General features: G+C 35.8%; 2 protein-coding genes and 1 pseudogene across 2 annotated transcripts; 1 reads left to right on the top strand and 2 right to left on the bottom strand.

Moving 5' to 3' along the window:
- Positions 1-775: 775 nt before the first annotated feature.
- Positions 776-1,309, bottom strand: LOC130566870 (gastrula zinc finger protein XlCGF8.2DB-like). Its single transcript, XM_057354683.1, has one exon. The coding sequence runs from the start codon at positions 1,307-1,309 to the stop codon at positions 776-778; it is 534 nt and encodes a 177-aa protein (XP_057210666.1).
- Positions 1,310-2,024: 715 nt separating this feature from the next.
- Positions 2,025-4,097, bottom strand: LOC130567114 (28S ribosomal protein S7, mitochondrial-like). Its single transcript, XM_057355028.1, has 5 exons — positions 3,993-4,097; positions 3,697-3,888; positions 3,537-3,600; positions 3,276-3,443; positions 2,025-2,980 (listed from the first exon to the last, which is right to left on the bottom strand). The coding sequence occupies exons 1-5, from the start codon at positions 4,034-4,036 to the stop codon at positions 2,759-2,761; spliced, it is 690 nt and encodes a 229-aa protein (XP_057211011.1). The 5' UTR covers positions 4,037-4,097; the 3' UTR covers positions 2,025-2,758.
- A 402-nt stretch (positions 4,098-4,499) lies between these two features.
- On the top strand, positions 4,500-10,491 carry LOC130567210 (butyrophilin-like protein 2; annotated as a pseudogene).
- The last annotated feature ends 3,049 nt before the right edge of the window (positions 10,492-13,540 follow it).

The raw sequence follows: 13,540 nt of genomic DNA, 5'->3' as shown, positions 1-13,540 counted from the left end.
TATATTGCATTCTATATTTATCCCTTACTTAGCACCTTTTAAAAAAATTACTCTGTTTGTACTTATTGCATGTCTTTTGTTTTGTTCAATGCTTTGGCAATATTGTAAAAACACGCAATCATGCCAATAAAGTACCTTGAAATTGAAAAATGAGAGAGAGTGAGATCTGTAGTGTGTGTTGTTCATGTCAGATTAAGTAGTCACATGCTGAAATGTCACATTCAAAGGGTTACAAAGACACACATGATGAATAAAGCCAAAGAGAAATAAATAAGTCTTTTTTTTTTTATGAAACATTACATGTACAAATTTCATTTCATTTTAGCCTTCACAAAGCACCTGAATTTGACCAAACCCACTGCTTTGTGTACATAAACCGTTACAAACCGATTAAAAAAATCCCACACACATTTCATTTTTATTTTTTTCAATTAAAACAAATATCAAAAATCAAGTCTCGGAAAATCTTTTTTTTGGACAATGTCCAGAACAGAACTATTGTACAATACAAGTGATAAACATGTTAGTGATAAAGAAGTTAATCTTAATATTTGAATCAAATTTGTCTGAAACTTGAAACTACGTATGTGTAAAACAATCAGAGACAAAACAACCAGATGTTGAAAAACAGACAAAACAAGCTCTACCATTTGAATAGGTGCATTTCGTCCATGCAGACGCCTGCATTATGTTACAGTATTGTTTAAAGACACTCACGACTAGAAGAGTACATGTGCTTTGGTAAAATCACAGGATCACACTTATTAAACAATGATTAAGGTTTCTCTCCAATGTGAGTTCTCATGTGTACCTGAAGGTTACCTTCCCTTGTGAAACTCTTTTCACACAGTCGACATGTAAATGGTTTCTCCCCAGTGTGCATTCTCAAGTGTTTCTTCAGGTTATTGGTATATTTGAAACTCTTTCCACAATGCTGACATGCGTGAGGTTTCTCTCCGGTGTGAATTCTCAAGTGTCTCTTTAGGTGATTGTCAGATGTGAAGCTCTTTCCACACAGATGACACGTGAAATGTTTCTCTCCGGTGTGAGTTCTCATGTGTGTCTCCAGGTTACTTTTACATGTGAAACTCTTTCCACACTGCTGACACATGAAGGGTTTCTTTTCGCTGTGAACTGTCAGGTGTTTCCCAAGGTTACCTTTACTTGCGAAACCCTGTCCACACGGAAGGCACGTGAAAGGTTTCTCTCCGGTGTGAGTTCTCATGTGTGTCTCCAGGTTACTTTTTCTTGGGAAACTCTTTTCACACTGCTGACACGTGAAAGTCTTCTGTCCATTGTTCACGTCCATCTTATCTGAAATGAACACATAAAGTTGTCAACATTTAACAACTAAATGGCAAACAGACAAAAAGTGCAGAATTTTCCAGCTTTTATATTGAATAGCAAAGAGAGAAGAGTAAATTCAGACACTGCAGTAATGTAGCACACAATCTGCACTCAACAGAAGGGCTGCCATAGAGTCGGAAACTACGTCACCGCTGGGTAAAGCAATTTCCCCTACAATTAAATCCCATTGTATTATAACGGGCTTGTGTCATTTAAAGCTACTTACGTTTATCCGTACTTTTTTTGCGACTTTAATATATGTTAAACATGAAAATGTATATCTGTGCGTTTATCTGTTTTGTGCACTCAGACTGCTAATATTCATTTAAGTGTTTTGAGTTTATACACTCTAGTTTGCCTGTTACTCAAATGTGATCGCGTCACTGTATTATAAGAAATTACTTTAAAATACTGGTACACTGTTAACATAGAGTGTAATGACTAGGTGGGTCAGCTGTCAATCTCGCCCAGGCCAACCCGTAGCACCGCCCCTGATGCCAAGAAGATGAAGGTATTAATATCTGCTGTTTTTGGAGTTATTATACAGTATGTCAACAATAGTTAATCAGAACCACAGACCCATCAATGTGGTTCAACATTCAGATACAGTACATGCTTCAGGAATATTTTGTACTTTGTATAAAAACACATGAGACATCATAATAAATGTAAGACATTTGCATACTGTCACTATTTTATTTGATTTAGTAATTAGGTTTCAGTCCAGTAGGTTTTCATCAGGTGGCTGTTAATCCACTGGAAATAGACACTTTCTTAAACATTTTCTTAACAGTTGTAAATATACATTAAGAAGTCTTCTTTCGTCACATATTCATCTTCATGTAAATAAAACTTCATGACTTTCTTCTGTGAAATAAATGTTTGCTAACGGTTTTAAACAATTGAAGTGAATGGAAAACTAGAGCTGTCACAGTAACGTGTAGTTCCGTTTGACTTTTTTGTGGTGAACAAACTGAAATTTGTCGATAGCCATTACAAATCTTATGTGATTTGTTTGTGAACATTGACTTTCATTGCAGCCTGGATATTTTGATATGAATTACTCATTTTGTTTTTGACAGTAGAAAGTCGTGTGGATTTCATATACATGAGGGTGAATGAATAGCACATTTCTTATTTGTGTTTGGTGTAGAAAAGATTCAGATTTGAAAGTATTAACTTTTTTCAAATAAAAATGTCTTTGATCAGTTGTCTTTATTTTACTACACAGTAGACAGCATTGTCAGTCTTCGATAACTTTCACTTTTTATTTTTTTATATAAAGACAACCTGCATGTACACTGTAGTGTCTCTTTTATTTTATCTCGATCTGTGTCCACCAGAATTCTTGATGCAGCTAGTGAGAAGTGAGAATGTCCATTGTCTACGTGTCTAGATCATCCCTCTCTCTCTACCACCAGCGGTAGTGAGCGTATGCCCGGTTGGCTTCGGCCATCTTGTGAAGGTCGTGCTTGCGCTTCACTACGTTTCCTTCATTAGAGAAGGCAGCCAGCAGCTCCTGTGAGAGTTTTTCATACATGTGTGTGCGACGGTGTTTGTTGTCTCTGCATTCTGTGATCATCCACTTCATGGCCAGAAAACGCTTTCGGTTATCTGTGAGCGGGACGGGCACCTGCGGGATAAACAAATGACTGTAAGTCTCGGGATTTTATTGTGTGGTGGGTTACTGTTATGTTGCTGTTTTTGTCATTGTTGGACTATAAATTCAGATTTGTTTTAGGAAAAAGCAACAACATTCAAAATGTCCTTTCTGTTCTACAAAAGAAAGTCATGAAGGTTTGGAATGATACGAGATGTACATAACGACACAATTTAATTTCTGAACGAACTATTACCTGAAAAGTATTTGTACAGTGAATTGTGTAAATGTAATTTTCAGTCATGTGTTAAATCATGAATACTCTAACCTGGTAGAACTTTCCTCCTTTCTGAATGCTGGCCAGACCAATGATGGGTTTGCAGTTTTCTAGGGCCTGATGGAAGATGGCGTACGGATTACACTCAATGTCTTCTCTCTTGTTTGGAGGAGATTTGTGATATTTCTCCACCTGTCTCCTCTTCATGGTCTCCAGTGTCTAAACAGGTATGAAACAGAACAGAATCATATCCAGCATTAAATCACATCAGACATTGTGTTACAGTCATGTAAATTGTGATTACATCCAAACCTGTGTCACGATTCCTCTAGCAAGGATTTTATTCCCATCCTGCATCATCATGTTAATAAACTTGCTGTTGAGGAGTAAAACAGATCATCCACGTGTTAAATCATATATAAAGAGAGAATATAAAGCTGTCATCACATGTACTGCTATTAATGTTATTTACCTGATCACAGGTTCTTCGAAAGGAGAGCTGGTGGCGCTTGATAAAGCAGCTTTTATTGGTCTCACTGTTTTGAGTTCTCTTAACTCTTTCTGTTCAGGACTGAGATCTGATTCTGGAACACTGTGAGCATCTTTACTGGGATCAGGATCCAGATAGTATGGTTTATACCGACTCCATCTCACGAAACACAGACTAAGAGAGATGTATAAGAAAACAACACAGATATATTGTACCAAAACATATCAGTTGTAACCATATAATTTAAATTCGGAATGAATGCAACAAATCATATTTACCTCGATGTCCAAGGTTTCAATAAACGACCGACGGAGGCTGCCATCTTTAAAATGATATAAAAGACCAGTTTTAGGTCAGTTTCAGAGTCCCAAAGTCTAATCTTAACCGTTAGATGAGGATCGGAATAACTGATCTCAGATCAGACATTAAACCTCACTCTGCCGTGTCGTTACAGGACCCCTGTCGTCTGCTGAAGAAGGCTGTCTGGATTACTGCCTGAACAATGTCATCTATGTTTATATATGTGAAGTTTGAAATAAGAAAAACCTAAAATTATATTATTGGGTAGTTTTGAGTTTCTCAGTGGCCACGGTTGAATTCAAATAAAACCGGTTACACTTTATTCTCATAATTTGTTAAATATTTACAAAAGCAGGCGAAATTTTCCTCCGTGCTACTTCACGTAAAACACTAGCGGAAGTGTAGCGCATCAATGCATTGTGGTAATAGTAGTTTTTGGATGCTTTTTGATAACTTGTTAAATTAAGTGTAAAATGTATTTTCTCTCGATTTTACGTTTGATCAGAGGCTCACTGGTGCTGTGTGTACTACGCAGGTCACCCAGCCATATAGACGGTGCAAAATTCCCCCATAAGACCCAGCCCCCAACCACAAACTCAAAAGTGAAAGTAAAGATCGTCCGTTGATATGTGGGCTATGCGTCTGCTCATAAACGTTTTATGACATTGATTTTTTACATGATTGTTTGGTCTTTTAGATATTTTAAGATGTACCTGCTTTGCTGTATTTTCATATCAGTATTTCTGGGGTTTAGTGACGGTAAGTAACATCTATTTTACCAGAACTTTTCTATTTGTACTGTTCGATGGTTTATCACGGACTAATGGAAATTCGTGCACAGAGAGTACTTTTTGCACAATATTTTTAGCTATAGAATCAATATAATGTATTGGTGCTTTAAATTATGTTGTATGTACATTCTTGAACCTGCATAGTTATTTAAAGTGTTGATAAAAACAATATAATATTAAGTATATTCCGAAAATATACTCTTCAGCACCTTGGCATCGTTTTCAGCTGCCTTCAGTTTGTCCTAAATTGACAGTATCAGCATTTTCAGTCATTTTTAGTTTGACAGCTTAAACAAAGGCTGGGCTTAGGCCAGAGTATGAAAATTGAGTTTCCTTCTCCCATCTTAAAGGGATAGTTCACCCAAAAAAGAAAATTCTGTCATCATTTACCCTCAGGTTGTTCTAAACCTGAATAAATTTCTTGGTTCTGCTTAACACAAAGGAAGATATTTGGAATAACGTCAGTAACCAAACAGAATTTTCAGTTTTTGGTGAACTATCCCTTTAATAATATATTAGTAATGTTTTATCTATTAATAATATTTTACTTTTTAGGGTTCACAGTGAAGGGTCCGTCAGGTCCTCTGGTTGTTCCTCTGGGAGGTTCAGNTCTGAACAGTCCTGTACAGTGCTCTCGCCATTGTTGTTCAAATGTTCATGCTGTCCATAAATATTAATAGTTATTTCTTCTCAGACAATGGAATTTGCCTGTCACTTTGTCTGTTGTTAGATACGTATTCACTGGTGGACAGTAGGCTAAACTTGGCGAAGTGATATGGAACTGTAATGCGGTCAGCAGACCTGGAACACCTTCATAGGTGTGCGTTTAACTGAAAAATAATGCACACCCGTCGAACGTTCGTCAGCCAATCAGAATGAAGCATTCAACAGCCCCGTGGTATAATATAATATAATCAATATAATTGTTTTGGATTTAGATTGGTCAAGTTTGCTTCTAAGCATTTTAACTAGTGTCCGCTTTGGCCGCCTGAATTTGGTTATAGGCCTACTCTCTGTGGGCACTCACTTAATCCTTGGTGTTTCGAGTCAGATCCGTGGGTGTGGCTTGTTGGTTTTGAGTAAATCTTTGGTGTTTCAAGTCTTACGAAACCTTTACCCTAACCCACACCCTAACCTTACTCTAACCATCTAAACTACCTATGATTGTTAAAATTGACGAAAAAACACATTTGGGTGATGACGTCAGACTCGAAACACCAAGGATTTAGTGAGTGCCACTCTCTGTGACTGCTATAAAACAATGGCAAGCAGTGATTATTATTAGTGTTAAGGCTGTAAATTAACGTTTTTTTGCACATAGCACTGGTGCTACAGAGGTTTAAAGTTTGGTAGCACAGGCAGAAATGTGCAAGTGTAGTTCAACATGAATAGGCAGATGACTGACAAAAGACATTAATGTTTACATACAGATGGATAAATTAGGGCCATAGCATTTTTAGATTACCTAAATTTGTTTTAATATTTCTAAATTCTGTGTTTTTCCTTTTTTACTATACAATAGTGGTATATTTGTCCACATAAATTACTGTAGGTTACAATAGTATTTACTATCAGAATCAGAATCAGAATCAGAAGAGCTTTATTGCCAAGTGTGCTTGCACACACAAGGAATTTTCTTTGGTGTTGGAAGCTTCTAGTACAGACATTCAACACAATGACAATACAATATAATACGATTTACAGTCTAAAATATTCTAAATTGTGCATATATAAAATAAAGACTATTTTACAGAAAATGGGGGATAATAACATATCTACTATAGTATTTACTATAGTAAACTGCAGTAAAATTCCTACTATATTGTTTTTGAACTTTACTATAGTATACAGTGTTTATCAATTTACTACAAGGGCACTTCAATTTTCAATAGTACACTACAGTATTTTTTGTTTGAGTGTTCAATTTAAGGGGACTTTTATTTTGACGGGTCTTTGGGAAGACGCCTGTTTGCAGATAGCTTCACTCAAACACTGAAACCCTCGTAAAGTAAACTCTCAGAGCAACTCTGGAGATGAAGTTCATGTGTTCATATCCTCATACAGTGCAGACGCAGATAAATCCTCGACCATCACTCGTGTTGTATGTTAAAGTGTGCACATAATTCACTCAGACACACAGAACAGCCAGATGACATTGAAATAACAGGATTCCGCGTCCGCGTGGACTCTGTGCGGTGCGCATTGATTATTGTCACACACAAATAAGCACAACCACGACAAACACGCAGCTCTGTCTAATGCATATATTCTTATTATTCTACATATATGTCGCACTGTTCTTTTTTTTCAAGTTACTTGTCCGGTCGGGCAAGTAAAATTCTCTCTCACTTGCCCATACAAAACATTTACTTGTCCCGGACAAGCGTTAATGTCGAGCCCTGATTAGGGCTGTCACGATTATGAAATTTGACTGACGATTAATTGTCTAATAAATCATTGCGATTATGACGATTAATAGTCTGTTTTAGGGCTTTGGCGATTATGACGATTAATTGTCTGTTTTTGAGCTTTGACATTTAATTCTCATACATTTTTGATTCAGCGATTGAAACGACCATATTGTTCTGAATACAAGACTATGTTTTTTATTGGAAATACATCGGAAAAAATTGGGTCATCATATATTTAAGGTTTAGGCTTTTACCTGTCAATAATACAACCGCCAAATACTTGTAAATTAAGTAAATTGATCAGGTGTGAATTGAAGCCACCATTAAAATACTATCAGTCATAGAAAAGCTTCTAGTCTGTTTTTTTCTCACTTGCAAGACTACAATAAAAGTTCATTTCTATGTTAATGAAATTTTGGTAGACTGGTTTTCACACTGAGATTTGCTTAAATAATATTGAATTGTACTGCAGGTAATTTGTATGTTTTAGTTTTTTTTTTTAAGTGATTGTGTTGTGGTGGTACATTTGACAAGTATTACCATGCTTTAGTAACAATATATACACTAAAATATGCAATATGCAGATGCACTACAGCTCCCCCTAGTGTCTTCTATAGAGATGTGCAATAATTGCGATGATCTGAAACCATCGCGATGAGGTCAAACAATCGCGATGAGACGATTATTTAATAATCGTGACAGCCCTAGCCCTGATTACAGTTAAAACACTGAACATGGGCAGTTTAAACCCCTGGTTCATCCGTGCTGTAAATGTGCTGGTGTCACATCCGTGAAAGCACAATAAATGTCATTGTTACTTTTCTTAATAAACTTTCTGTCTAATGCACGGCAGTAGCCAAGTGACTTGTGTCATGACTTGCGAAGCCTACAAACAGCATTATTTGATATAACTCATTACTCCATCACTTATTTTGAAAAGCAAAGCACACCCACACATCAGCTCTGTGAGCTACAAACGTTCTTATATTTTTCGCCATGCTCGCTTCCACTTACTTTTGGCCGTATGTATATGACATGATTTAAAAAAAATATCGATAGTAGAGGTATCACTATCGATACACTATTGGGAAAAAAATTGCGATAGCTACATGTATCGATATTTTTGCACAGCCCTACTTTAAATGCTGTTGTATGTACATTCTTGGACCTGTATAGTTATTTAAAGTGTTGATAAAAACAATATAATATTAAGTATATTCCGAAAATATACTCTTCAGCACCTTGGCATCGTTTTCAGCTGCCTTCAGTTTGTCCTAAATTGACAGTATCAGCATTTTCAGTTATTTTTAGTTTGACAGCTTAAACAAAGGCTGGGCTTAGGCCAAATGTGGAGGAATTGCGTTATAAATGTCGCCCTTTTAGACATGAACTAAAGTGAGTATGAAAATTGAGTTTCCTTCGCCCATCTTAAAGGGATAGTTCACCCCAAAAAGAAAAGTCTGTCGTCATTTACTCACACTTAGGTTGTTCCAAACCTGTATACATTTATTTGTTTCGCTAAACACAAAGGAAGATATTTGGAAGAATGTCAGTAACCAAACAGAATTTTCAGTTTTTGGTGAACTATCCCTTTAATAATATATTAGTAATGTTTTATCTATTAATAATATTTTACTTTTTAGGGTTCACAGTGAAGGGTCCGTCAGGTCCTCTGGTTGTTCCTCTGGGAGGTTCAGTTCTTCTGCCCTGTTCTGTTGATTCACTCTCATCACTGGAGGATCTGGAGGTGCAATGGAAGAGATCAGACTCAGAGATTCTGATTCATCTGTATCACGATGGAGATATTAGACCAGAAGTCCAACATGAGGATTTTTTTGGCAGAGCACATTTCTTCACTGAGAACATCAAACATGGAAACTTCTCTCTCCTGATGAAGAATGTGACGTCTGAAGATGAAGGACAATACACATGTACAGTTCACAGTGGACACGAGTCTGGTGAAACTGTGGTGGAAATTAAAGATGTTGGTGAGTTTGATCTCATGAGTTCTTCACATCATGTTTAATAGAATTTTAGAAATAGTTTTATGTTTTACTTGATATGTTTTCAGAGCGATTGATAGTGTCAGGATCAGATCAGTCTTTATCTGTGTATGTGGGTGATGACGTGACTCTGAACTGCTCTGTGGACTCTCACATCCCACCTGAACACATTGAAGAGGTTTCATGGAAGAAAAGAGTTAAAGATGAACACATCACAGTTCTGCTCTATTAAATCAATTATTTTTTTTTAGATTCATCAGATGAGCTATACAGAGACAGAGTTGAGTTCTTCATTGATGAAATCCACAGAGGAAACTTCTCTCTCAGACTGAAGAGAGTCAGAACTGAAGATATAGGACTTTACATGTGTCATGTGTTTGCTGGACCACTTTCTGCCAACACGACTGTAATACTGGAACAACTGGGTGAGCCAACAACAACAAAAAATATGGTGTTGGATTCCCAAACCATTGAGTTAATAAATTAATTGCTATGCAAATGTTGCAAAATTGTCTTCTATAAGAAACAGTGATAAAAAATATTACCTTATCCCATTTAAGGCTTATAAAAACTGATGTGTGTGTTACAGGTTTCTCATCTTTACACATATTGGTGTTGATTCTGTGTATTTTTGCATGTGGATCTGCTCTTCTTTTCTGTTCTCTCATCTACTGCAGTTCAATCAACACAGGTATGCCTTTTTGGGGTTTAAAAACACAACAGAACTGAAGCCACAAATCTGACAGTATTTGACTCTTTTCCCACCAATGATGAGTTATCTTGTCAATTAAGAGACAGCACTTCCCTGCCAAAGAGGAGATTTTATGGCAATCCGTGTTTCCGCTATTATGCAGTAGTTGGCGCTGTTTCCCATTTTATAAAATAGTACATCATATACGGATCCGAAAGCAGTAAATACTCTGTGTATGTTTGTAGCACTGTTCTGAATCAGTGCATGGTCTTTTATAAAAATGTTTTTGTTCAAAATGTGGTCTTTTTGAAGAAACCTACCCATATTTGAGAGTAGGGCTGGGTATCGATTCTGATGTTTCGATTCGATTCCGATTCACAAGCTCTCGATTTGAGTCAATGATTATGGATTAAATACAAATCCTATAGATATTTCTAAAAAAGATCAGTAAACATCAGATTACAATGGTGAATTAAAAAATGAAATGAAGAGCCACAAACCTGTATATTAAACTTTAAACAAACTTGGGTATATTGAAACAGAACAGTCGCATAACTTGATCAAACAGGATCAGGTTATTTTACATTTAAGATACAGTAAAACAACAAAATGTCACAAAATTAGCTGTAAAGAGAGGCTGCAATCATGTGAACCGCTGCCTTTTATATGAAGGTTATTTTAAATTCGATGAGACACCCACACCCACCTTAATGTTAATTAAGCAATAAATGAATGTTGTTACATCCACCTGTTGTAAAAGAAAAGTGCAACTAGTGGAAATAAGGGATGGGCATTTTTCGATAATTACAAATTTTTGAGCTCGTCATGTTAATAATGATGTAAATTGTTACGTATTTATTTAGTTACAATTTCACATCAAGCTTATAATTATCCTTAAATATTCATAACGCATTAATATTATATCCTGTATATACTGTAGGTACAGTATATATAGGTATATATTTGTTACGTGACGTCATCTGAGGAAGATATTTCCTGCTGATCAGCACAGTATATAAATATTGTTTTCTTTGTCGTTCATGGTCAGTTTCTGTCTTGTTTAGCTTTGCATTGCATTTGCATCAATAAATAAGATAGGCCTATTTATTTCAACTAAGGTAAGAAATCACAGCGCGTTTTAAAACAAACAAAAAAAAGCATCTGTGCAAATTTATTTACAGGCTGTAACTTGAAGGCGACGACCCTATTTGAACTTCTATAAGGAAAATTCAGGCTCTTTAGGTATGGATAAAGGTGCCAGTCTTATGTTAAGGTCAAATTAATTAACATTAGTTGCAGTGAAATGTACATTTTCATGTTTCAAGTTGTTGAAATTAGCATTACTTAATATATTTTTAACGAACAAATTTGAAATTACTATAAGAACAACCGCTCCGAACAAGTTATGGAAATAAATGAATTATTGTTAATCATTTAATATTACGTTGGTATTTTTATACCTAATGTAAGTAATGTTAATGAATTCTGTGGCTCACCAGTTTTGAAACATTTTAATATGGTGATGTGAGCCGAGCATAAAACGCGATCCGGGCATCCGGTGTGTAAACTTAAAATATTTAAACTAGCTTGCGATCTGAGTGAACAAAGATTCAGGAACACATACAAATGATTTTTTATATTTTCTGTATATTATAAAATCATTACAGATGAAGTGAAGAAGCGTAAAATAAGACGTGACAACTCTAAGGTCTTTAGCGGTAACTTAACCTTGTGGTGACTCAGTTTTATTCTTATGTAAAATACGAATATTTGAATAATATGCAAATAGTTATTGCGATTCGAACATTTGTGCACATCCCTTGTGGAAAAGGAAAGGGAAATTCACGTTAATGAATGTTCAGTACTTGCGGAAATATGAAAAAAATCTATTCAATATTGTATGGACTGCATTTTAAAAAACGATTAATCAATTGTTTTTTTGCCCAGCCCGATTTTAGAGGTGATAAAAAAAGAACAAATGAAGATAGGATAGGATCCTGCAATGCCAAGGTTATATGTTCGATCCCAGGGATTGGACATACTCAAAAACAAAATGTATATAATGCAATGTAAGTCGCTTTGGATAAAAGCGTCTGCCAAATGCATTAATGTAAATGGATAAGTCAGGGGTTTTTTTGTTTAAAAGAAGGGGCTTTGTTCTTTCATTTGATATTTTGTATGTTTATATATTTGAAGAAGAACATATTCTGGGAGCCATTAAAATTAGGTAAAAAGCATAAAAAATGCAGACGCTGGCTGGCGGCTTATTTAAAAAATGCTGGCGGGTAAAGAGTTCATTTTAAACTCTTGTTCTTACCAACATCTATAACATATCACCCATGCAGCCTACCAATCTTTACAAAAATATCTAATGCATCAAAAATTACACATTGCAACAGGTGCATGTTAGGTCTATGAAAAGCATCACACATGAGGTAAACTAGTTTAAAGACAGACAGTGAGGTTGCATTAGTCAGAATTAATTTTATGACATAACATTTAGACTTTAGTGACAATGAAAGCAATCTGTTGGTGTTGATGCCAGTATGGTTCTGTTCTGGACCATCTGTGCAGAAAGGTATTTGATGGTATCAATTGTTCATTGTTCATTTTTTGCATTGAAAAAAGATAATAGCAGACTAAAAAAGATGTATACCTGCTTCTCATTGTGGGTTTTGTTTACACTCACACTCAGTTAGATCAGGCACAGAATAGGTTTGTTCCACAGCCCACACACTAATTGTGGAGGAGTGATTTTGTTACAGTATTGTAGGTTGTGTTTAAAAGGTTCTTCACAGCGATGCCATAAAAGAACCATTTTTGGTTCCACAAAGAGCCATTCTGTCAAAGGTTCTTTAAAGAACCATCTCTTTCTTACCTTTTTATTATCTGAAGAACCTTTTTTGCCACAAAGAACCTCTGTAACAGAAAGGTTCTTCAGATGTTAAAGGTTCTTTATGGAACCAAAAGGTTCTTCTATGGCATCGAAAAACCTTTTGAAGCACCTTTTTTTTAAGAGTGTATGTAGTTGTGTTACATTTGAAACAATCTTTGACGCTTCACTGTTAAACATTTAATCACTAGCTTGACTGCACAATGCTTCTCAGACTACTGTTCAGTAAAAAACAGAAAAGTTTCTTTAAAATTGTGAGGTAGACATGAAAATGTTTTATTATTTTTCAAGGTGGGCACACTTTTGGCATAATGGACATTGTTTAGTTAAGCACTCTAATGAGAATTGTTTTTATCTTTAAATACCTTTTGAGCTGCATTTTGTAAAATACAGGTGTAGCTTTTGGTTTCGATTTGGATGAGGATCTAAATATCTGTAAAAGCGGTAGCCAGTCTCCACTAAGAGGCTAAGTAGAGGGAGTAAACGATGACACGTTTCATAGTCAAATCCAGGAGATTTATTATGGCATTGAAGAGTATGGCAACAAGTTGAATAATGTCAATAAATTAATACTGATGCAATGAAATGAAATGGTCAACAGAAAGTGAGCGTCCCAACTACTCCCCCCCCCCCCCCCCCTTTCCACAATGCTGTCCAAACAAATTAACAGGTGTGCATGTACCTGCATCAAGATTAAAGTGTTACTTCATCCTAAAATGAAAATTCTGTCATCATTC

Source organism: Triplophysa rosa, linkage group LG16 (genome assembly GCF_024868665.1).
Source record: "Triplophysa rosa linkage group LG16, Trosa_1v2, whole genome shotgun sequence".
NCBI lineage: Eukaryota > Metazoa > Chordata > Actinopteri > Cypriniformes > Nemacheilidae > Triplophysa > Triplophysa rosa.
The sequence above is the reverse complement of the archived record's forward strand: the minus strand, read 5'-3'. Positions and strand labels throughout refer to the sequence as shown.

What these genes read in the sequence shown, in the direction of transcription:
- LOC130566870 (XM_057354683.1), bottom strand. Translation starts at nt 1,309, where the DNA reads ATGGACGTGAACAATGGACAGAAGACTTTCACGTGTCAGCAGTGTGAA.
- LOC130567114 (XM_057355028.1), bottom strand. Translation starts at nt 4,036, where the DNA reads ATGGCAGCCTCCGTCGGTCGTTTATTGAAACCTTGGACATCGAG. An exon ending in CTAGAGGAATCGTGACACAG is followed by an intron (nt 3,444 to 3,536) that starts GTTTGGATGTAA and finishes ATACCTGTTTAG; the next exon opens with ACACTGGAGACCATGAAGAG. An exon ending in AAGGAGGAAAGTTCTACCAG is followed by an intron (nt 2,981 to 3,275) that starts GTTAGAGTATTC and finishes TTTATCCCGCAG; the next exon opens with GTGCCCGTCCCGCTCACAGA.